At 44.7% G+C, this 23,852-nt stretch overlaps 1 protein-coding gene and 1 non-coding gene across 2 annotated transcripts in view; both read left to right on the top strand.

The window, feature by feature from the left end:
• Positions 1-21,293, top strand: part of Bcl2 (B cell leukemia/lymphoma 2) — a 176,115-nt gene extending 154,822 nt beyond the window's left edge. Inside the window, exon 2 of the mRNA NM_009741.5 lies at positions 16,071-21,293. Coding sequence (NP_033871.2) covers positions 16,071-16,205 — 135 coding nt within the window. The 3' untranslated portion in view covers positions 16,206-21,293. The remainder of the gene's footprint in view (positions 1-16,070) is intronic.
• Positions 12,838-12,973, top strand: Mir3473f (microRNA 3473f). The gene has a single exon (NR_106164.1). It is a non-coding gene; the product is annotated as a microRNA 3473f (primary transcript).
• Positions 21,294-23,852: the final 2,559 nt, after the last annotated feature.

The raw sequence follows: 23,852 nt of genomic DNA, 5'->3' as shown, positions 1-23,852 counted from the left end.
AGGCAATAGGTCTGCAACTTGGGAGCTCAGTTGCCACTTAGTAGGATAGTATTGCCACTTAGTAGGATAGCATGATTGCATTGCTGTGGGGTTTTCTCTTGTCCAGTGCCAAATGCAAATTTGGGAGCAGGGAAAGCCAGCAAGCCATATAAGGTGGTGCACACCATTAGTCCCGGCACTGGAGATGCAGAATCAGGCAGAGCTTTGTGAATATGAAACCATTTTGGTCTACAGAGTGAGTTCCAGGCCAGTCGGGGTTTTGTAGTGGGACCATATCTAAGAGAGGGGGCAGGGGGAGAGTCTAAGAGCCAGAAAGATTAAAGAACAAGCTAATTTCTAAAATAACAAGTCCTTTCTTATATTCTTATTTCATTTATATGGTGCTGGTAATTTTTAAAATTTGGTTTTTCTCTGAGTATTTCATACTAAAACTGATACCATTTCTCATCCTTTGTAGTTGTATTTCTTTTTTCTTTCCATTTACTATGACTTTCATATCACAGACACCTTTTTCCTGGAATGTTAAATGTATACATCATCCAGCTAAAGGGAAAAAAAAATCTAGTCTTGATAAAGCTAGAAAGAGGGTGTGTGAATGATCCTTGTTTTGGTTCCAAACTAGGGGAGCCTGGTTTGCTGCTCTACCCACTTGCCAAGGTTGATGTAATGGATCCCAAAGAGTTTTGAGTTATTGAAAATGGAACAACAACAACAAGAGAAAAGACAGTTCCATAATCTTTTGAAGCCTAAAAGAGCAACTTGTTTCACTCTCTGTCATGTCTAAGAAGAGACAGGCAGACATGGGAAGGCTCATGGAGAAAACATGTAAGGTTTCAACAGAACACAGTGTTCTACTGAATGTAAGAACCGCCTTCAGGCCAAAGCCAAAAAGGACCCTGTAAGTATCTTGATAATATCTAGTTCTACTGTGTGAAGAACGGGAAGAATCCAGACAGCATCTCTAGTAGATGGAGTGACTTGCCACCAAAAGTTAGCAGCACTGAGCTTATAAGTAGGCTTGCCTGACACGTAGGACACATCACAGGAACTAAAGGCTCTTCTAGTTTTTCATGAACTCATCTTCTCAGTGTTGTTGAAATATGGCTTTCATTCCATTTGAACCGGAATCTTATATAGCTATTGTGTAGGTTCTTATACACAAATAGCTAGGGGGGACTTGGACAACCCTGCCAGGGATTCTAATGTCTGTTCCTGAAGGTACATCATCAGGATATTTATAGGAGCTGAGAAAGCAGTGGTCTCCAGTCAGACCAATGGCTTGTGCTTATCTGGAGCACAGGATTGCTGGGGACATCAGGTTGGCACATACAGTCATCTACCCAGGATAGTTGAAAGAACTGCCAAGCCTGGACAGCACAGTGAAGAGTCATGCTTTGAAAGGCAGTGTGGTGGCTCAAACCTATAATCGTAGTGGTCAGAAGGCTGAGACAGGAGGACTGCTGCCAGGCCAGGAACACATAGCTGAATCCTGTTTCACAAAAGAAAAAAAAAAAACCTACTTGATTAATCAAAAGTTGAAAAATAATGCTTTTTTTGCAGACATTAAAACTTTGGGTTTCTTGTTTTCTTAGCAAAAAAGCACTAAAACACAATGACAGTGATTTTTTTTTTAATTTAGAGTAACTTTTAGAAAAATAATTACCTTTTCCAAATGACATGCCAAGTTAGTGAAACATACTTGGTTAAACCTGTCATCATCAACTATGGGCTTATGTCTCAAGGGGGTGTGTGAAACTATCACTCCGAACCCTCCTATTCCACACACACACACATGCACACATATGCACACACACACATGCACATACATGTACACACACATGCACACACATATCCTCACACAAACATATACATGCACACACATACGCACATACACATGCACACACATATGCACATACACATGCATACACATATGCTCACACAAACACACATGCACACACATATGCACACACATATGCACTCATACATGCAGGAACCCATGCACACACACATGCACATACCCACACACACTAATGTACACACATCTGTTTCCCAGGTGTTTCAGGAGATTGGGATTACTGCCCAGGACATTTAAATGATCCTGCAGGTTCAAACGGATATGAAAAGCACATGAAATTGTAAGACTTACAGTTTTAAGAATGTTTCAGGAATGAAAACACACCAAGAAAACATGAGACTTAGCCCATTTTGTTACTCTCCTTTATCCAACAAAATCCCTCTCAGTTAATTACAGTACCAATATTTAACTCTGTGAAGGCTAAAGACAGCTGTAGAATAAACTTCTAGCAGACTGAGCCTGGCTCACAGGCTCAGCGTCATGTCAGACTTCCACTGTCAACTGGCACCCATAGTGCTTAGCACTACATGTCTTTCATGGTACCATTTTCTGGGCTGTCAAGAGTGGGAGGCATCAAGTGCAGCCCAAGTTCTATGTCAGTACCCACTGCCAGGGTCCTCCTATCTGGAAGAGGGCTGATGTCCCAGGAAGGTAGGACTCAGCAGTTCTTGGGACTAAAGAGATCTTATTTGTGCCAAGCAGCCAGTATTTTGGTCTTTTAAATGAGGAAGGGTGAAGAATTTCTACCTGCTAATGTCAGAGCAGATCCAAATAGAAAATACGTGAAAGAAATCAAAATACAGAAAAAAATTTTGTTTAAAATTCGAGTCAAGGATGGAATGGAAAAACAAGTGCAGAGGAGGAGACTGGAAAGGGACTGAGTGGGGACACATGCGGTATAAAAGCGATATCCCATCTGAACACTGGTAGAGCCCGGGGAAGGCCAAGTCTGGAGGCCTCTGAGGGCCCACTTGGGTCTTTTCATCTAGCCTCTATTGTGTCCCCCACACCTGTCTTTTGGGTCAGGAACAACCCGCAAAAGGGGATTCAGACCCCTATCACCCAATTCAGAGGTGGAGTGAGACTCATGGCCACTGTCTACATACCAATATGTGCCAGCCCCAAACTCAGCTTCCCACTTCTCTCCTCAGTTGGGTGCATTAGAGACCTTATGCTGAACATGTTCTAACACGCATGCGACTCCAGATACGGCTCATTAGGTCTCACTGCTTGAATCACAGACTGGCTCCTCAAAACTCGAGCCTTTCAGAAACAAACCTAGGGAGAGGTCCGTGAATATAGGCAGGGTCTTGTGAACGGCTGTATGCCTAGGGTCTTAGGGGTTTAAAAACCTTTGCATAATAATAAAAAATACAGAATAGTATTTCAGTAGAGCAGACTTCCTCATCTGAGGGCTACATTTCCAGAACGAGAGCTGCTGGCTGGGTCTGGACTGTGGCAAGGCAGTCCTCTACATGCCTTCCTTGGAGCTTATAGAATGGAAGTTGTCACTGGTTCCTAACATGGTGGCCACGATTCCTTTTGATTCTGCAGAACAGCTGAATGGATTCTCAGAAAGGAGTAAACTCCAGTTGTCACTCTACAAGTTCTTGGGCCAGCTGTTTTAATATTCTAAACAAGTCTCAGGTGGGACTTGTTTTTGTGTCTCAGGTGGGATTTGTTTTTGTGACTCAGGGAAATTTTGTTCTCCTCCAAATTCCAGAATTCCTTGTAAAGCAGCCCTGTAGCAGGAAGGCTTTCCCTGAATTACATGGGAAGAATTTTTCCTTTGGGATTGGAGTCTCTTTCAGTGTAAACACTCTTGAGGTGCAAGGTGACGCGAGGTCTGAGCCAACAGGGCCAGACCACAGACCAGAGTGCACCACACACATTCCCGTGGGATCTAGTTCTGCAGTGTGCACGGGAGGCCCCATGACTTGTGGTTTCCCGTGGTCACAGGGTCCTTTCTCTGATAATGCAGCCCCAAGGGATAATTCCTCCCTGCTCGGCTTCGGATATCAGCTAGCTGTCTTTGGAACCTGTCTCAGGACAATCCCAAACCCCTGAGTTGATTTCACGTCCTGAATATCTTCAGCTTTCTCTACTTGACTTTTTTCCTTCGGTGCTAGGGATTGAGCCTAGGGCCCCACGCATGCTAGGCAGAGCTAGCACTGAGCTACTTACCCAACTCTCTTTGAACTCCTGAAGGCATGGGTCTGTCCTGCTCTGTCAGTCTTGAGCCCCCTTAGCTTCCTAGTTTCATTTGTTATGCATCTCCAAAGGGCTGGCTCTTGTACATATTTTTTCCCCTCCAACACGAAAAGCATAATGAAGAAGCACATCTATGTGTAGAACTTGTATGGCCTTAGATTCAAATCTCACTGTAACCTGGGCCAAGCTGAGGGGCCTTTCTGATGTTATTCTCTTGTCTCCTGTTGTTTATAAAGGCTACTCTACGGGGCCTGGCACAGTAGTTGGTTCTCACTCCAAATCTCAGATTTAGTGTCTGGCCAGAAGTAGACACTAGATAAATGCTTTGGTGCGTGCTCTGACTCCCTCTGGGTTGCTTGACTCCGATTCCAAAGATAGATCAAAGGGAGGAGGACCAGGCTTCTTTGCTCTGCAAAAAGCCTCCACAAAGTAGGAACTTCCAAAGTTTACACCAATTTTCTTATGAAAACTACGTTATATATGAATAAGGTGCTGCTCGCTAAAAATGACAATCTGATAGACCTAGTGCCCCCCACTAACGCCTTCACCTACCCAAACCTGAACTTCTGAGGCCTTTAGGGTGAAGTGCTCCAGAGTGGGCATGTGTGGAAGGATTGATATGTGTAATGAGTGTAGTGTTGCTGTACGGTTCACCGTCACACAAAGCCGTGGTCACTGGCTTCCCCTGAAGTACAAATACAGTGTTGTACACAACGACATTTAGTAAATATTGCTTCACTGGCTACTATTTTAGCAGTCCAGCATCATAGTTTCAGTAGATGGGGTTACTGGAAAGTCTCAAGTAGGAACTTGGGTGTTGACAACTGACATGCCAGTCCAGCTCAAGAACTTTCAGCTCTGACTGAGGAATCACTGGTGCACATAGGCCCAGAGACATGACTCAACTCTCATTGTAGTCTAATCAGCAAATACATGCAGACCTTCTGTAGGCTTCATGCTATAAAATGCAAGAGGACAGGAACAGTCACTCTAGTAAGTACCCAAGAGCACCCCTCACACTGGTGGGCTTTGTACAGTGAGTGGACCCATGTGGTTTCCTGACTTTGCTCATGTCCATGGCAGAGGCAGACTCACTTCACTGCAGGATAGTGGCCTTAGGTCAGTCAGCTGTCAACATGCCCTAGAGGTTCTGCAGATGGAGAAGATTTCGGTCACCCACCCATCTTTCTCCCCTCCCCTTTCCTCTATCCTTCATTCCCTCTTTCCATATATAGCCATCTAGTTTTGGCAAGAGACTGCACACTGACCAAGAACTGCTCTGTAAATGGCCACACCAGCCTATCTCATCCCTGTGTTAATGAGGTTGAATCCAGAACTCTAGCCTTGACCCTGCCCAGTATTCACACGCTCCATTACTAACAACTGTTGTCAGCCACAGACACATTGCATTTTCCTTGCGTTAGAGTGGGCTGTCCTTTCTGGCCTCGGGAAGACCATCTGAGGAAGGAAGAGGTTTGTCAGAGAGCCAGCCAGTGTGCCTTGAAATGCATCTGGTTTTATTCATGCTGAGTCTTTCCAGGTGAACTGAGCTAAATTATAAACTACAAAACAAAAGCAGATTTTCCTGAGCGCACCCACATGGAACACACTGAGTTTACCACCGTGTATCAGCCCCTGACTGAGACAGAGAAGACGTAATCACCCTTCTTTTTACTGATGGCTGGATTGATGGGCCATCTTGGTCATTTTGACCGTCACAGAGTGAATGAATGGTTCCCTGGGCTGCAGAGTAGGAGGCTGGGAGTAGGTTGAGACTTGTTATGTCTTAAGGGATACTTTGGAGTGGGCTATTAGGCTTTCAGAAGAGTGTGAGACTTATTTGTCCTAGACCAAAACCTGTAGGAAGAGCCCATCCTGTGAAAGCCACAGCTGGTCTGGGACAGATGTTCCAGGTGCTATAGGTCTTCCATGAAAGCGTTATGGAGCCAATATGGTGTGGAATTTCCAGAAGAGACATCCAGTCTTAAGAGACACTTGCAGGCCAGGTATGGCTGGGAGCTGCCAGTGCCTAGCAAATGTCCCCTATGGGAAGAGCGTCTCCTTTAAGCTCCTTACTGGAACGTATCCCATCCCAGGGTTGAACTCATTTTCAGCAAATCCCCATTAGGAAACTCGGGTGCTTTGTACCTCCTCCCACCATCCTCAGTCAACACTTGCTGATTTAAACACGTGAAAAATCAAACATTTGGCTCCCAGCTCTGGTCCTCCCTGTTTAATCAGTGAAGAGCCCCCTCTTGTCCCTGCCTCTCTCCCCAGCAGCGGTATACTGATGACAGTGATTAGGCCAAGCTGCAGAACTTCATAAGCATGCGCTTTCAGTTCCCATTTTTGGCATATTTTCATGAATTAACTCTTGCAGTGACATGCTAGGCCATGCCACGTGTTCACAGGCCCCATGGCGGGTACAGTGGAACACTGCATGTGTGGCCCAAGAAATGACCTACAGGGTGAGTGTTTCCAGCTGCCACTGGTTCTGTGGAGTATCAGCAGCGCTTGCGGTCACTCTCATATACAAAGGTAGACACTGGGGCTTGTGGGATGATGCCAAGAGACAAGGAGGTGAGTGAGCACACAGTAGCCACAGATCCCAGGAAAGTCAGTGGTGGGTCTATCAAAATGCTAAACTGCACATGAGGCACGGAGAATCCCATCTGGCACCCAGGACAAGCAGAGTTTCACACTTTTCTCCCAGTCTGAGGCACAATAATTAAAATTAGCATGAAGGCCAGGCACAATAGTGAATGCCTGTGATCACAGCTACTTGGGGTACTGGGGTGGAAGGACCACTTGACCTGACTTGAGACCAACCTCCTAACATAGTAAAACCCCGTCTCTTGAAAACAAAGAAATGGTACACTAGGTCCCCTATAGAAACATAGGGTGTGGGGAGGCTGGAGAAGAGCTCAGAGAATCACTGGAGACAGGGCCTTCTCCCACACCAAAAGGTCAGAGGCCCTAGCAGAGGGGCCTGAGCCCAGGGAGCTCTGAGAGGAGCAGGGGCCTGTGGAAGCAGAGTGCAATGCAGATGGACCACTCTGAGAGGAGTCTGGAGGTTACTGCCTGCAACGTTATACTGACATATATTCTGGCATGCACCAGCACATCCCAAGCCATATCCCCAAGGATGCATGAGAAACAGAGAAGATCTTGACTGTGCATATCCAAGTAGTGCAACAGTTTGCAGAGGAAGGGAATGTAAGGCCTGCACAAATCTGAGCCTCTCACCTCATATCGAAGAATGCTCAGCTGGCCTGAATCCTCACCCAGAATAAGTCTGTTGAATGAAGCATCCTACCACAGTTAGCTTGGATAACACTGGGGGAGACAGTCAGAATGAAAGGAATCTCCCTAGCCCACAAACCACTGGGAGCAGAGCTAGAGAATCAGACACCCTGTCCAATTGCATAGAGTGTAAAATTGTTAACTATCCCCCTCATGGATTGTAAGAAAGACAGGTTTTTAAATATAGTTCACATGCCAGGAAATTCCACTTGCTATGAGCAATTCATTTTTTTTTAGAATATTCAAAAGGTGTTACAACTATTACACTAATTCCAGAACACATTTTTTTTATCAATCTAAAAGGACTTCTGTACACATTGACAGTTATTCCATAGTCCTCCCTCTCTCCAACTCCTGACAACAATTCATCTGATTTCTGTCTCTAAAACGTACCCTTTGGGACATTTCCTATAAAAGGAATTATGCTGCACTTGAACCTTTATGTTAATCCTTTCATGTTTAGCTTTTGCTTCAAGGTTCACCCAGCATATAGTACATAGCAGAGCCTCATTCCTTTATGGATAAATAATATTGCAGTGTGTAGGCCCAGGATATTTTGTCTATTGATCAGTTAGCAGATAGCTGGACTATTTCTTCTCTTTGGCTATTTCAAATAATGCTGACGTGAATATTCATGTACAGTTTTTATATGAGCATATGCTTTCAATTATATTGATTATATACTAAACTCTTGGTTCATGCAGTAGCTCACTATTTAAAGATCCATCAAACTGTTTCCTTCCGTGGCTATTGCCTTTTATATTCCCAGTGCCACTGTGTTAAGGCTCCAACACTCTACACCCTCATCAACACTTGTTACTGTCCATTTTAGGAATTACAGTCATCTTAGGAGTTCTAAAGTGCCAGCTCACTATAGTTTCCACAGCAGTTCCCTAACAACTTATAATATTAAGTATATTTTCATGTTCTTATTGGTCACATCAGGGTCATTTAGTCCATTCAAAGTCTTTGCCTATTTTTCAGCTTGGCTAGCTATCTTTTTATGACCTAATTGTAGTAAGATTCATGCACATCATACTTTCTTAAATAGTACAATAACGTAAACTGATATTCTCCCCCAAATAATAACATGTTGTAAATCCAAAGCTAGAAATGATCGCATTCCAGGAAGGGCTCTGGCCAAAGCTGAATGCAGAAAGGGAAATGGAGAGCCTTTTCCAGGGCCACTAGGACGCAGGCTACAGTGGGCAGAGTGGGTGAAACACCCTAAAAAAGGCTACTCTGGTTTAAATGTAAAACAGCCCACAGAAACTCATTTGTTGGAGCATTTTGTCTCCAGTGGGTGGTGCTGTTTTGGGAGGTTGTAGAACCTTTAAGAGGTAGGGCTTATCAGGAGTGGAGACGGGCCTCCAGCCCACTCGGTGCCTTGCTCTGCCTCTTGCTCTGCCAGCCTGTTAGCAAGCAGCTTCACACTCCTGCCACCATGGCTTCCCTGTCATGATGGACAGCATTCCCCAACTCATGAGTCCAAAGAAATCCATTCTCTGTTCCAGTCAGGTAACTTAGCACACTAACAAGACAACTGGCACCAGTGCCTTCCACTGAGGCCCTGCAGCATGTTGTAAGTCTCCTGGCCAAGACTCTGCAGGGTCAGTAGGCCTACATGCACCAAAAGCTTTGAGTGGAAAGCTACCCTGAATTTTTAGAATATTACCAAAAAACTATACGATAGAGACAAATCATATTTAAAGTCTTCTTAGTGCCTTCCACAAAATCATGATTGGTGTCGAAATGAACAAGCAGGCTGACGATGAGATGCCAAGGCTGGGTACAGATGGAGCCTTCAGTCTCTTTTGTGATTAACTTGGTGAATGGAAGGACATAGCTGTAACTCTATACCCATTTCCATGTGTGCCTTTCATACCTCCCCATGCATGAGGGACCTGAACCACAGCTGGATGGGTTGTTCTTCCTGCAGCATCTGCAGAGCTGGTGCACATCACAAGCTTGTATCTGTGCTTCTCCCCGGGTCGTTTCTCACCCAGGCAAGTCAAGTGGTGGGTGAGCCAAGGAACCCTTCAAGTTCCTGCCCAGGGCTTTGGCCATGTCTGGGGTGTGAGACTCCTGTAGCAACTGGATATGTCTGAGAACACCCTTGGACCTGGTATCCTTTGACCAGCCTTTTGGCTGCATGATCTCTAGTACCTCACAGATACCTTTGTAAGTTACTTTCAAACTGTTCTGCTCAAGAAATGAGGTGGTCTTCACATTTCTCATCTTGTGCCCTCTTTGGCTCCTGAGATCCACCCGTTCATTTGCATCCTACCTAGATTTTCATAACAAAATATCTTCCAAACTTCTCTGGCCCAACCCATTGCAGGCAGTTTTATTGTTTTTTGTATTTGGGCTTTTCATCTCTTGTCATTTGTCCAGCAGGTTTCAAGTTACAACCAAATGATGCTTAGATTAGGTTTCCTTGTATGCATGTCTTTGGCCTATGCTTCAAAGAGCCCTGCCTTCCAGGCCCAGAGCCTCTCCAAGATTGAGTTGCATTGACTGAGCAGTGGCGACTCTGAGGAAGAAGAGTGGCACTTCTCATGCCTCGCCAATGCGTTCCTCTACCGCCTGAGGCCAGGCAGCTGTGTGGACTTCAGCTCGGTGTTCACACGCTGTTTTTTTCCTTTCCTTTTCCCTCAGACCTGAATTCAGTATTTTGGGAGAATAGGGAAGGCTCAAGAAGCAAAGTCACAGGGAAGCAAGCCACTGACAAAGCTAGCCTTTTCTTCAGAGGGAACCCTCAGGGCCCAGTTAGCACATGTGGCTGCAGAGGAAATCCTGCTCAGCCAAACGATAAGAAGGAAATGGAGTCACTTCCTCACCAGATGCTTCACTCAGGTAGAAAAAAAGCCTCCACTTCCTTGTGAGTGCCTGCTTCTGCTTCCGCTCAGAGCCAAACCTGATGTCAAAACAATCACGGCTTCCTTGTCCTCAGGGAGCACTTCCGGACTCTACCAATCGATGACTTGTGTTCTTGCTGTCATCTTTATCCCTTCTCTCACTGGCATCCTCTTGAGCCCAACAGTTTAATATCAGCAAATAGTCAATGTTGGATTTGCATGTCTCCTAAGATTCAGAAGCGCCAGGCTTCTATATGTCTGCCTGAATGTCCAGAAATAGCCTAGTTTTATGTAGCAAAGACCTCAATGGCCTGGATTGTTGTGCATTTGTAGAGAGAATCTTATAAGTATGTCTTTCCAGTGTGGGTAAGACACTACAGGTGTCCCCAATGGAGGGCAAGTTGTCAAACGCTACCCTGGATACCTGCCTCGCAGAGGTTCACAGGGAATGAAGGAGGAAGTGATATCATGCTTAGCAACCATGCAGCACAGAAGCTGACCAGAGAGTAGATGATGTGCAGTGCCCTTGTGAGCTGGCTGAGCCCCTCCTATGGGAAGGAACTGGAGGTGACTGCAAAGACCAGCAAGTTGGCCTTCACATGTTCTTTCTCTTAAAGATGCCCATTAGATTGGATTTGGAAGTCTTGCTATATAATTAAAGAAATCAGTTTCTTCCACTAATGTGTGTATGTCAAATGGCTAGTGGGTGACAGACCACCAGGGATCCAGAGAGAAATAAAATAAAAACCCGCAGCCCCAAATGCTAATGGTTGGATGAGACAGTCATGGAAATAGATGATATTTATGCCATAGGGGACAAGGAACTCCTTCAGCTTAGTGTTGAAAATGTCTTTTCTGGGTCTCTGAATGAGCAAGTGTTTGCTGAAAAGCAGAAGGAACTGAGAAACAGCGGCCTGGGCCAGAGCCTAGACACTGGACGTGAAGAATCTGATCTTAGAAAATCAGCACGGAGGTGAGGGGTTTGTAACTAGATGGCTCATTCTGGCTACAGGAAGCAACTGTTTAATGTGGAGCCCAAGGCTGGAGGCAGAGGACGTGGATTGGAAGCCACAACAGACTTATGAGAGGCAGTGATGGAGACAGAAGTTTGTGTTGGTGGCCATCAGTGTTGAGGCCATCAGCCCTCCCTCCCAGGCCTTTCCCCTGCATTGGTAACTAACTTCACCTCCAGCTCCCACCACATGAAGCCTATCTCTGCTTGAGAGCCCACTTCACCCATGTGCAATGGGTTGGAAGTGCTATGGTACTGACCCCTGTGTAACGCAGGCACAGTCTGCATGTTCTGCACACCAAGGAGCTACGGCTCAAATTCCCAGCTCACTGGTCCACACTGGTTCCTAGGTCTCTCCAGCAGGGTTAATCCCTAAAAGGATGGAGCCTTTCTTGTTGGAAGAGGAGCTTCTAACTTGGCCGTTTTCCCTACTCTTACATCCTCCTCAGTTACAGTGTCCTGGGCTCAGCTCCCAGGTAGACTGCTTACACTCAGTTTTTGGCTTTGAGTTTGTTACGGGGAAACCCAAGCTAACATGTGGCATGTGCACCATGATGGCAGGAAGAGGGAACGACTTCATGGAGGGAACAATGGTAGACTGCAACTGTGGAGGTTAAAGAGATGACTCAGTTAGCACAGTGCTAGCTCCACATGCAAGAGGGCCTGAATCATTAGCATCCACATAAAACCTAGGATGACCTCAAGTGCCTGTAATCCCAGCAGAGGAAGCAGAGACAAAGAGTTCCTGGAGCTCAATGCTTATCCAGGAAAAAATTAGGCAGAAAACAACTGAAGAAAACACCCAATGTTAACTTCTGGCTTTCACATGGTTGTGTGTGTGTGTGTGTGTGTGTGTGTGTGTGTGTGTGTGTACATACATGCACACCCTAGATGAACATACACATATAACACACACAAGAAAGCAACTGGAATAGAAGCTGACAGCTTGGATGAGAATAGAGAAATATATAATGACTTCAGAGACTTCATCACAGACGTGGTATTTAAGATGGGAACAGGAAGAAGATTGACAAAGAGGGACAGTAAGCTGGGCAGAAGCCAGACATATCTAGACCATCTTAGGAAGAGGTGCCCATGAAAGGTACAGCAAGGAAATTCTCCAGGAAGCAAGAGGAGCCCCAAAGAATGAGGAGCATGAATGATTTGAGTGGTCAAAGACCTTTGTGCAATGCTACCTGACAATCATGCTGGCAATTAGCCACATAGCAGGTGAGGCTGCCATGAGGTGGCCTCAGAGGCATAGGTGGAAATAAGCAAGATGACAGTAAAAGGAAGGTAACAAGAACCAAAGAGAGGAACTGGTGGCGTCTGGAAGGGAAAAGAAAGCAGGTAGGGTAGATCATGTGCCACCCAGACAGTGTGAGAAAATCAGAATGTCTGTATACTAGGGAAAGGGGGCAGAAGACAGGGCGAAGCTGACATAGCGCTGCAGAGTGGGGACAGCTTGTGGAGGAAGATCCCAGAAGCCACAGAAAACAATAGAATCCTCCTGGAGGGTGGGGATGAGTTCCCAGGAGCTGGATTTGCAGGCAGTTATTTGCTGCCTGACTTAAGTAACGGGACTTGAACTTGGGTCCTCTGCTAGAGCAGCATATGCCCCAACCACTGAGCCATCTCTCCAGCCCCTTTGTTGTTTTCAATACATAAAATAAGCAAATAGGACTGGAGAGATGGCTCAGCGGTTAAGAGCACTGACTGCTCTTCCAGAGGTCTTGAGTTCAAATCTCAGCAACCACATGGTGGCTCACAACCATCTGTAATGAGATCTATTGCCTTCTTCTGGTGTGTCTGAAGACAGCTACAGTGTACTTATATATAATAAAATAAGCAAATAAGCACTTCAAATGGATCTCATGCTTGAACGAATAATGACTGGATGTTCAAATAACTTCAGAGATCTCCCTTACTGGGATGTATGAGAAAGCAAGATTCTCTCTAGAAATGGCTCTTCAGAGGTTCGGTTCAGAGCTCGCAGGGTTCCCTTGCGATTTGGAATTACAGAGGACAGGGCTTTGGGGCCTTGGGCAATCTGCAGGGATTAAATGATTCACCACTGCCCTGTCCTGCAAACCAATGGACTAGTCATCAACACAGGACAAGCAGATATAGCTACTCCCACTTCCGTCTTCAGAACTAAAGCTGGCTCCCTAGGGAGCTGGAGCAAATGGGCATTACCAGAGGAGGGCACAGGCAGGTGGATCTGTGCAGAGCTACCAAAGGGCAAGATGGAGGACAGGCAACAGGACACATTGCTATCACTGTGTTTGTTCCCTTCGGGACCACACTAACAGAGGGACTGCAAGGAACATAGGCTACTCTTTACAGCTACCGATTGTGCGACCATGGGGAGGGGGGTAAATAAGGTTCAGGGTTGGATAATTTGTTTAAGGACACAAACTAAAAAAATTTCAAAGCTGAGGGGTCATGCAGATCCTTCAGCAAGTTTAGAGGTCTTTCAAGACCCTTGGGGCTTCAAATCCTCACTCACACACCCCACTCTTTCAGCCAGGAGGTATTAATCTAGCTCCTCTGACTCTCAGAAAGCTGTTTTTCTTTACAATAATGTAAATGGCCCTTGGGATGCTGTCTGAGACTGTTGGTGAGAAAGGGTGAAGGCATAAAGGGACTACCCAGCTCCAGGAAGGGAAGGGTCTGGGGGAGACATTTCTTCAGTCCCCTAGCTCTATGTACTAAGCAACCTGGAGAAAAAAACTACTCTCCCCACCCCCCAGACTTGTCTCTGCTTCTGCCACTTTCTCAGGAGGACTAGGAAGGTCACATGACCAAGGGCTTAATTTGTTTTAGATTTTGCCACAGAAAACTGATGGAATTCAAGAAACAGCCTGACCCTCTCAGTGGAAAGCTTGAGATCAAAGATGCCCTGAAAAACTAGGGTATCTTTGACTGGGCCTTTAGGGGCTCACGCACTCTTGGATATGGAAAAGATGGGAGAAGACCACTGGATGTGGCAGCTGTCTTTCTTCTACCTGTCAGGTGGTCCTCCCTCAAGCACAGGGAAGGCTACTTCTTCAGAGCTCATCAAGGTGGAACCTCATCTGTGACGAAGAGAACTGTGCATATATTTCATTTGTACCCTTTGCTGTCTTTTCTGGAACTCAATTTTAGACATCCCCCAACAATAGATACATAAAAAGAAATCATCTGCGCCCCCTCCTGGCAAAAGTTAATCTAGCCCCACCAGAGCTACCCAACGTTTGCCTAGGGCCAGCAACTCCGTCCATTGCTAATGTGGCCAACATCATTGATGTTCACCTAGGCTGCTTGTTCTTTTGTGGCCCTTGGTCTAAGGGTGTCCTGTAAAGTAGACCTTCTCAGCCTCCGTGTCATTGGTGTCTGGATCTGAGTCATCCTTCCTAGTAGAAGCTACTCATACCTTATGGGATGGTGACACTCCTGAAGCTACCCACTGAAGCCAATAACTCATTCGCCTCAAATAATGAGGACCAGATATTTTCAAACATCCCTAGGGGACAAGATGGTCCTTCATCTGAACCAGGGCCTTAAGCCATTGCCACTTTGCAAACAGTGCTTTGGGTCAGAAGGCTGTCACGAGGGGGCAAGGGCAGTTCAGGACAATCCCTCCATAATTATTGGTAATTATTGGTATTAACGGTGTTGATGCATTGGCAGTAGATTTCTGGGAACTTATTCTTTTAAAATATGAATGGATAAACACCTTATACACAAAAGAATATCTTAATATTGCTTTAATTCTGCATGAAACATAAAATGTTGTTTATAGGATCGGGTACAGGATACTATGCATTCACGAAGAAGAGCCATGTGAATAGATATTTAGCAACGTGAGCAGCTCCTTCAGTTGTGCATTTAGCCTCCCCTTTAAGACTTCTTCAGAATCCTCTGAGGCAGTTCCATATAGAAGGAATAGATTAATAAGCACACAGAGAAAGTAGGGCAAACTCAAAACAGTGTGAGGGCTGAGAAAATGGCTCGGCTGGTCAAGGACTTACTTCGCAAGCATGAAGATATGCTTTTAATTCCCTGCATTGTGTGAAAAGCTAGGTGTGGTGGCACCCAGCCAGAATCCCAGTGCCAGAGAGCACAAAGCAAAGTAAAGGGCATTGGCTCGTTTCTGGGTTCGAATCCTGGCTCTACCACTTCCTGCCCATATTCTTTAACTCCTAACAACCCCCTACTCAGTGAATCCCTACAAGTGAGCTAGATTGGCTCTCTCCATCAAAACTGCAGCCTGTAATCTGGGCAGTTATGCCTGGCTCTTCTCCCTCACAACTGCCCTGTAACTTGACTGGCAGCCCATTACAACAGGCAGGTGAGATTGCCATCTTCTAAACAGGAAGAACGAAAATGATTTTGTAAGATCGGTATGAAAAATAAGATAATGTATGTTAGGTGTCTAGTACAGTCCCTAGGATACAGCAAGCTCACAATAAAAAGGAAATGTGTGAGAGACATTGACTGAACTGTGCTTTATTGTATTTATGAATGGCTGTGCAAGCAAAAAAAAAAATTGCAAAACCGCCAATTTTCTTGTCTTTACTGACTTATCCTGAACACTTTCCTATCCATTGCCTTCCATGATATCTCTTGGGGTGAGCCCTGTTTCACAAGTGCTTTGTACAATAAGAGCTTCTAGTCCACTTTTTGTCATTGCCTCCAAAGAGTAGGTTTGCATTCCCCTCTGAGGTCTGAAGTTACCTGGCATGCAGGGGCACAGGGTACCGTGCCTCTGCCCTGCTAGTAGGGAGGCCATGATATCTCTTGGTGGCTAACAGTCTTTCTTTGTCCTTCTTTCTCTTTCCCTCTGCAGGATGCCTTTGTGGAACTATATGGCCCCAGCATGCGACCTCTGTTTGATTTCTCCTGGCTGTCTCTGAAGACCCTGCTCAGCCTGGCCCTGGTCGGGGCCTGCATCACTCTGGGTGCATACCTGGGCCACAAGTGAGGTCGACAAACCTGCCCCAAACAAATATGCAAAAGGTTCACTAAAGCAGTAGAAATTATATGCATTATCAATGATGTACCATGAAACAAAGTTGTGATCTTTTTTTAAAGCAGAACACACACACACACACACACACACACACACACACACACACACACACACACACACATTCAGGCAAATGGTCGAATCAGCTATTTACTGCCAAAGGGAAATATCATTTATTTTTTACATTATTTAGGAAAAAAAAGATTTATTTATTTAAGACAGTTCCACCGAAACTCCAGGCTTTGAAAACCGAACCAGGAATTGCCAAGAAACGTGTGGCTCCACCTGCTGGCCTGTGCCTGTGGTCATGGATCTGTTTTCAATATTGGCCAAACTGGCCCACCATCTAAAGAGCAAGTGGCACAGGACCCTGACGGCTGGGGAAGCCTGCAGTCTGGCTGCTAGAAGCTTTGAAGAAGGCTTCAATGTGATCTCTATATACTGGCCCTGGGGGCCAGGATGCTAGAAGGAGCAGGTGCCTACAAGAAAGCCTGGTCTTCCATGGACTGGAGAAGGGACTTTTGTATATGACTCACATGGTACATACCCAGTCAGAGGACAAAGGCTGGAAACTTCAGATGAACTTGGTACCCACTGAGACTTCCCTGCTGAAAGACAGTGGTGGGAAAATGCCCTTAATCATAGGAAATTATTTTTTTAAGCTACCAATTGTGCCGAGAAGCATTTTAGCAGTTTATACAATATCATCCAGTACCTTAAGCCCTGACTGTAGATAATCATATATTTTGGATACGCACACCCCCTCCTCCAATACTCACTCTGTCTGAGGAGGAAACAAAGGCTTCTGGATTCCAGGAAGTGGATGTGTGACGACTTCTTCAGCATCAGGAAGAATGGGGTCACCTAGCGCTTCAGGCAGCCACAAGTGCCTGCTTTATGGAGACCAACATCTGCAGAACCTCCCTGTGGCTCAGCAACTTGGCCTGGGCAGCCTGCCCTGAGTGTGGCCCTCACCAGCCTCCTCACCGGGTTTGGAACAGAGCAGCTGGTCTCTGAGCTCAGACTTACCCAGTAAGAAAGAGCAATATAATAGAGACTCACCAGGGTCTGCTACCCTCAGGCCCTCCAGGCTGGGCCTGTCTGGAGCAGGAGAACTGCTCTTTCTAAGACACTTGCCACTGTAGAGAGGAGAACGCAGGTAGTGCCCATCCTGCCTGAGGGCATAGTGAAGGCAGGAAGACCACCACACAGAAGAAGAAGCCCGGCGGAGCTTTAGGTGGCCACAGGTACCTGCTGGCAGTGCTGTCACATTTAAGGCAAGGCTTTAAGTTACTTTGGCCAAAAATCCTAAGGAGGCAGTGAAGCGAGGCTCACGGAGTCGATGACCCGTGTCTATGGATTTACATGTAAAACATTATCTTGTAGTTTGGTTCTATTTGAAAATCTGACAGAGAGAGAGAATAAAAAGTTTCAGGAATGTATGGAATGTGGAGATTATCTATACATCCTGGGGCCAAAAAAAAAAAAAAAAAAAAAAAAAGATGGTATATTATGGAGGAATAACAAAAGAAGTGATGAAATTTCCAGCTAATGAAAGGGGAACCACTTTTTCCCCAAGTTCAGAATTAGCATGGGGGTATTTGTGGAATTACCTTTGGGGCATTATCACACCCTGTACCATTCATCTGTATTAACGTTGGAATGTACTTCACTCAATGTTTATTGCTGTGGTTGATATTTCAAAAGCTGCTTTCAAAAAGAATCCATGCATCTCAGCATTGTTTAAATTGTATTTAGTTATGACCTCTAGAATGTTTGTTAGTCACACAAACAGAAAAAGATACTTTTTCCATTTGAGGTATTTGTCTCTTGATTCTTCAAAAGCATTTCTGAAAAGGTGGGAACAGCTTTAGAGAGATGCGAGGAACCGATGGAGCTGGGCTTGCCTGTTCCCTCCGCTGTGCTGTTGGAGCCTACCCCTCTGCCGGGACAGACCCTGGGATTGCTTATCATGATGGATATAGCTGTTGCCCACTCGACCTTGTTTCTTCCAGGTTTACTTGTCCCTGGACGATTCAGCATTTAACTCAAGTTACCTAGGATTTCATGCATGTTTGGTTAAACCCATGATGTTCATTCACTTAGAAATCCAGATGGGAAGCAGAGCAAGGGGTTAGGACCTGGCTCTAGCAGCTGGGCCTTCAGAGGGTTGCTTTGTGTGGCCTGTTGGGCATAGATGTGTCAGGACTCCTCTTATCCCCTGTCCCCCAGGCCTGCCTCCCTGTGCAGAGAGAGAGAGAACAAGGGAGAGAGCAGGAGAGCCAGAACTCCCCAGTAGGTCTCAGAGAACAGGATGATCAGAACTTTTCAAGTTATTCTAGTTTTTAAGCGAAATATTATCCTGTGAAAGGTTTACATTCTCCACGCGATGAATATGGAATAAGAAACCCTGTGCTGCTATCCTGCCAAGATCATTGTAATGGAGGAGTCGGTTTGCAGTACACACCAAGTGACCGGCTCCTTCAAGCTGCTTCTTGAAGTAACGATGAAGAACACAGACATTTATTTTAAATATAAAACCTGTTTCTCTTTTGTTTTTGTTGCTATTGTTCAAACTTGGATTTGTAGAGTATTTGAAAAAAATGTATATACATTTAAAAGAAGAAGCAGCAGCAGCTCATAGGAGTCCTTCAGGTGTGGGATTTTGTTTTCTGATTTGAATGGCAAATTCTCCAAGTCCCTGGACCCTAGAACTGGACAGTATTGTGGCTGCATTTGCTCTAAAAGTAGTTGGTGATGCAATTTTTTTTCTTGTTAAAAACATGTTAGAAGCAAAGAGTATACATAGAATCTGACTTGACTAGCCTTTTTCTTCCTCTTTTTTTTTAATAACCTCAATTATTTTGCAATCAGACAACAGAGAGCCATCTGCATGTAGTTCATATTTCAGAAGGGCTTCACACCCAAATCTCACCTCCTCTGTAAGCTTTGAAATCTCTCCATCAATCAAAGCCAAGCAGACGTAGAAGTGGGCTGAGAGACTCAGAGAGAGCCATCGAGAAGAGCAGCCCAATGCCCTCCAGAGCCCCAGTACCCGCCCAGGCTCTCTGAGAGATGGCAAAAAAAACAGAGAGGTTGATCTTCAGTGATTCCTCAGGGCCTGAACTTGCGTGAAGGCTTGAGATGTCCATGAGAGCCACAGTTAAGGGAGCACTTTCATGTAGTTCAAGTAAAACCCTCCATCCTGTCCAGCTCGCTTGTCTCTGGATGTTTGGGTGTGGCCTTTATTCATACATACATACATTTTTTCCACAGGCATATTCTTATTTATTACATCTAAGAGCATTGCTGGGTCTAGGAAAGGGGGAAGCAGGGTTTAGGAAGTGCTCATAAGCCAGGAGGGATTATAATAATCAGGACTGAATGTAGATAATGGGTGGCAGTACCCACATGTGTAGGTCCCACACTGAATAGAATAGGCAGAATTGTGAATAGCCCGTGTTTGTAATGGAGCCTAGACTAAAACAACTCATAAATGTGAGCTTCAACTCTAACTGTGCTTTGAAGGTGATGGGTGTCTCTATACTTCCTTATCAGTTACAGTTAGAAATGTACACCTACCCTATCAGGAAAAAATAACAGGAAAAGGTTGAAATATAAGCCAGTCTAAGGAAATTAGGGAGCCACTAAAGTTCTCTTCTGAGCTTATACTATGGTCTCTATTGCAGCTCAGACAAATATGATCACACACTTTTTAAGAAATACAATTCTCCATTGTCGGGCCCATGAAGGCTCTGATCTGATCTGTATTGTTGCCCAATTTGGGTCTTTCAGGGATTTTTCTATGCCATTATTATAGGGACAAAGGACACTTGTTATGAGGTGGGAGAGATGAAGAATTCTTACATGAGTAGAACATTTCCTAGATTGGGCCAGGGTGTGAAGGTCTTCAGCAAAATCAAGGCTGTGAGAAGTGAGGGACCTTTATGGGGGTCAAAGTTATGTTCGCCTGAGGACTTTTTGCAAGAAGCAAGGAAGCTCTATGGTACATTTATACTCCAGGGACATTGACCTAGTTCAAAGTCTGGCTTAATATGGTCAAGCAATAGCATATGTTTCAAGTTGGATATGGCTAATGAGTGTTTAAACAGTAAGTTTGACATTTTAACCAACAGGGTATTTAAACAACAACTTTCCAGTTGGTAGGGACATCTGTTTCTCTCTGTTTATTATACACAACATAGAAAAAATTCAATAAGATTGAATTAAGTAAAACATTGTGAGACTGAGTTAGGTAAACGATTGTGGCAGTCCCTTAGCCTTGGCCAGGGAATTATTCAATCCGCTATAGACATCTGTGCACTGTGCATCTCTCCAGGCATGAAGAAAACCAGGTAGAGGGCAGATGGCACCTGAGCACTTCATCCTGGATATCTAAGAAGAATAACATAAAGCCAGTGTTCCATGCACCAAGTCCAGTACAGAAGACAAAAAGAGTCACAGAAGATGGAAAAGCTAGCTAATCAGAAATCCTGGGAATGTTAAGTGTGCCGGCCATGTGGCTATGCGGCAATGCCTGTACCTTCCCACTTGGGAACCTGCAGTGGGCCCTCCAGCTGGCTCCCTTCATGAAATCCTCCCCTCCGAGATAACATCTGAAGGATTGATGGCAGATTCAGTTTCCATTAGGAGATATTTTCCTTTGGAGACAGGGGTTCTCTATTAAAATATCTTCTTAGGTTTTCAGCTAAACTTTGCTTTGGCTTCAGCTATAGTGGGGTTCTTTCTAAGTAAAGTAATGTTCAAATAAGTGTTTTGTATTGGAAGCTTTGTTATCAAGATTTTCATACTTATATCCATGGGCTGCTTTTAAGGTTGATACTTTTAGGCGTGGCTGATGCCTATAGCACTGTACATACAAGAAATATATAAGTGTATTTGGCATACTTAAGGTAAAATAAGTCTCCAGTTGGCTACTGTTACATATAATGGCTCTTTGTTTGTGTTGTTAGAAAACATTACATTGCCATTAACTCCCCATGTCTGTCTGAAAAAATAAAATAAAATACAGTGAGCAGCACCAGTTGTCCTCTGGAACTGTTTATAACACGCTAACATGGTTGTGCTGACTATTCGTCATTATCAAAGAAACCTTTGGAAAGCCTCCCTAACAAGCTACTAAGACCATCATGAGCACATTCTAATGAAGGCCTGGGAGACAAGGCATGAATTACATTGCCTGAGAGAATTCATATTGCTATTTGGTGAGTTATTTCATATGGATGGAGATCTCAGCCTTCATTCCTGTTACTGTAATATGATATTCTGACAGAAAGCAACTTAGGAGAGAAAGGCTTGAAGGTCACAATTCCAAGTTATAATCCAAGATAGCAGAGAAAAGTCAAGGCCACAAGAACTTAAAACAGCTAGTCACATCCCATCCACAACCAAGGGCAGGAGACTGGATATGCGCATGCTTGTACTTAGCTCAATTTTTTTTCACACTTACACAGTTCAGGACCATCTGCCTAGGGAATGGTGCATCCTACAATGAGCTGGGTCTCCCAGCATCAAATAATTTAAGATAATCCCTCATAGACATGTCCATAGACCAACCCATTATAGATAGTCCCTCGGAGACTTCCCAGTTGATTCTGGATTGTGCCAAGCTGACAATCAAAGCTAACCACCAACATTTCAGTATGAAATGCTATATGAAAAGGTGAGAAGCTGAAGGCTTCTTTTGAAGCTAAGATTATAAGACAACCAAAATGAACACTTGCTTTGGAGTGTATATACTCTTAAGTTATAAGACACTCAATATTATGTTTCAGTTCTGATATTCTAAGCCTCAATCACACAAGTCTCTGCCCTTCAACTTGATTCAAAGGCCTGTGATAGTAACATCTGTCTGTTTAACATCCTCTGGATATAAAACCATGTAAATACTGCCAGCTGTTCTGATACCTCAGAAGGTAGACATTGGCCTCTTTTATTCTATAGGAGACGACTGAGATGCAGAAGGTGAAAAGCATGCTCATGTTCTCAGTGACCACAAGGCAGGATCCTGATTCTATTCATACCTGCTGGGGGCCTCAACTCCATCCTTTCTTCCTTTCCAATTAACTGATCTCCACACAGAGCCATGATATGGCAAGGCCCAACTTTGAGATGTTTACAGGAATTGTCACACCATGGCTTTTCTTCATAAAAGTATCTCCCCAACAATAGCCCCAAGGCCAGACAGGTTCTCACCCACCTCCCCACCCTCAATCTTCAGCCACTCAGGAGACATGCCATTCATCTGCTCTCCTTTAACCCTCCCCTGAGGTGCCCCACACCATTCCAGGCAGGCACCTTTTATGCACAGCTACCCAACTACAGGTCACAAACCTTCAGATTTTTCCTGTAGAAATCTTGGTATTGATCAATTTAAGCTTATCAATTGTAAGGTATACCATACTAGTGTTTGGGCTCAAACTCAGGACAATTGGCTAACAGAGGTGCCCACTAACATATTAAATCTGATGCTTGTCCCAGCATCCCTCAGTCTCTTATCACCTTCAGTGCACACCTGGCTGGCATAACCCACCCCCTACCCTGAACTCCCCAACCCAGGTATGACCTGGGCTTCGCTCCTGCAGCTCTTCTAGCCTCTATATAATGCAGACATTTTGGCTATGCTTAGTGTCTTGGCTGCCCCTCTTGGCTAACAACTCGCCTCTCTCTCCTCTCCCCTGACCCCTCTCTCCTCTCTTCCCTCTCCCCTCCTCCTGTCTTCCCTTCCATCTCCTCAGGGTCAGGTCCACTCTGGCCTCTCCCAGATATTCCTGCCTCTGGCCATGCTCGCCCTCATATCTACAGTAAATCGTCCCCTCCACCATGCTCAACCGTGTAATTACCTTTTTCAGTTTTGCTTTTTTCATTCAATGAGGATATACTGACTTTGAAGAGAAAAGGAAGGAAATATAAATCTTCTAGGCATAAAAATTTATTTATTTTGTCTTGTTTTCTTGCACATTATGTTGAATATCACTTTACTGTGGTATGTAGATTCTACTGTATATAATTTTAAAGTGATAGAACAAATATATTTTAAAATGTCTGGGTAAGGTTTGTGTTAGTATATGTCAAAAATTCAATTTTAAAATGGCCTCCCAGAGAATCAGCCAACTCAGTGATTCTCTCTTTAAATTTATTTTTATTATTACAGTTTACGAATGATGGGGGTGGTATGTGTGTGTCCTAGTGGATATGGACGTCAGAGGATAATTTCTCGGATTAAGTTCTCTCCTTTCTTGAGTAAATTATTTCCAGGAACCAACCTCACATGGTCAGCTTGTGAGTTTGTCCGCTGAGCTATCTCACTAAACCAATTCATCAAATCTCTTGAGAAAAGGAAAGATAGATGGCTGGAATGTGGGTGACAGGGTTTTGGTGGTGTTTGTGTGTTTGTGTTTTTTCTTTGTTTTGTGTCTGTTTATTTTTAGACACAGCTTCACCATCTGTTTTATTTATTTGTTTATTCTGCACTGTATGTATCTGGGTGTTTTGCTTTACATGTATGTCTGTGCACCAGCATGTCTGGTAGCCACAGAAGCAGGCATTGGGTCATCTGGAACTGTAGTCACAGATGGTTAT

This window comes from Mus musculus, chromosome 1 (genome assembly GCF_000001635.26).
Source record: "Mus musculus strain C57BL/6J chromosome 1, GRCm38.p6 C57BL/6J".
In the NCBI taxonomy this organism is placed as follows: Eukaryota; Metazoa; Chordata; class Mammalia; order Rodentia; family Muridae; genus Mus; species Mus musculus.
The sequence above is the reverse complement of the archived record's forward strand: the minus strand, read 5'-3'. Positions and strand labels throughout refer to the sequence as shown.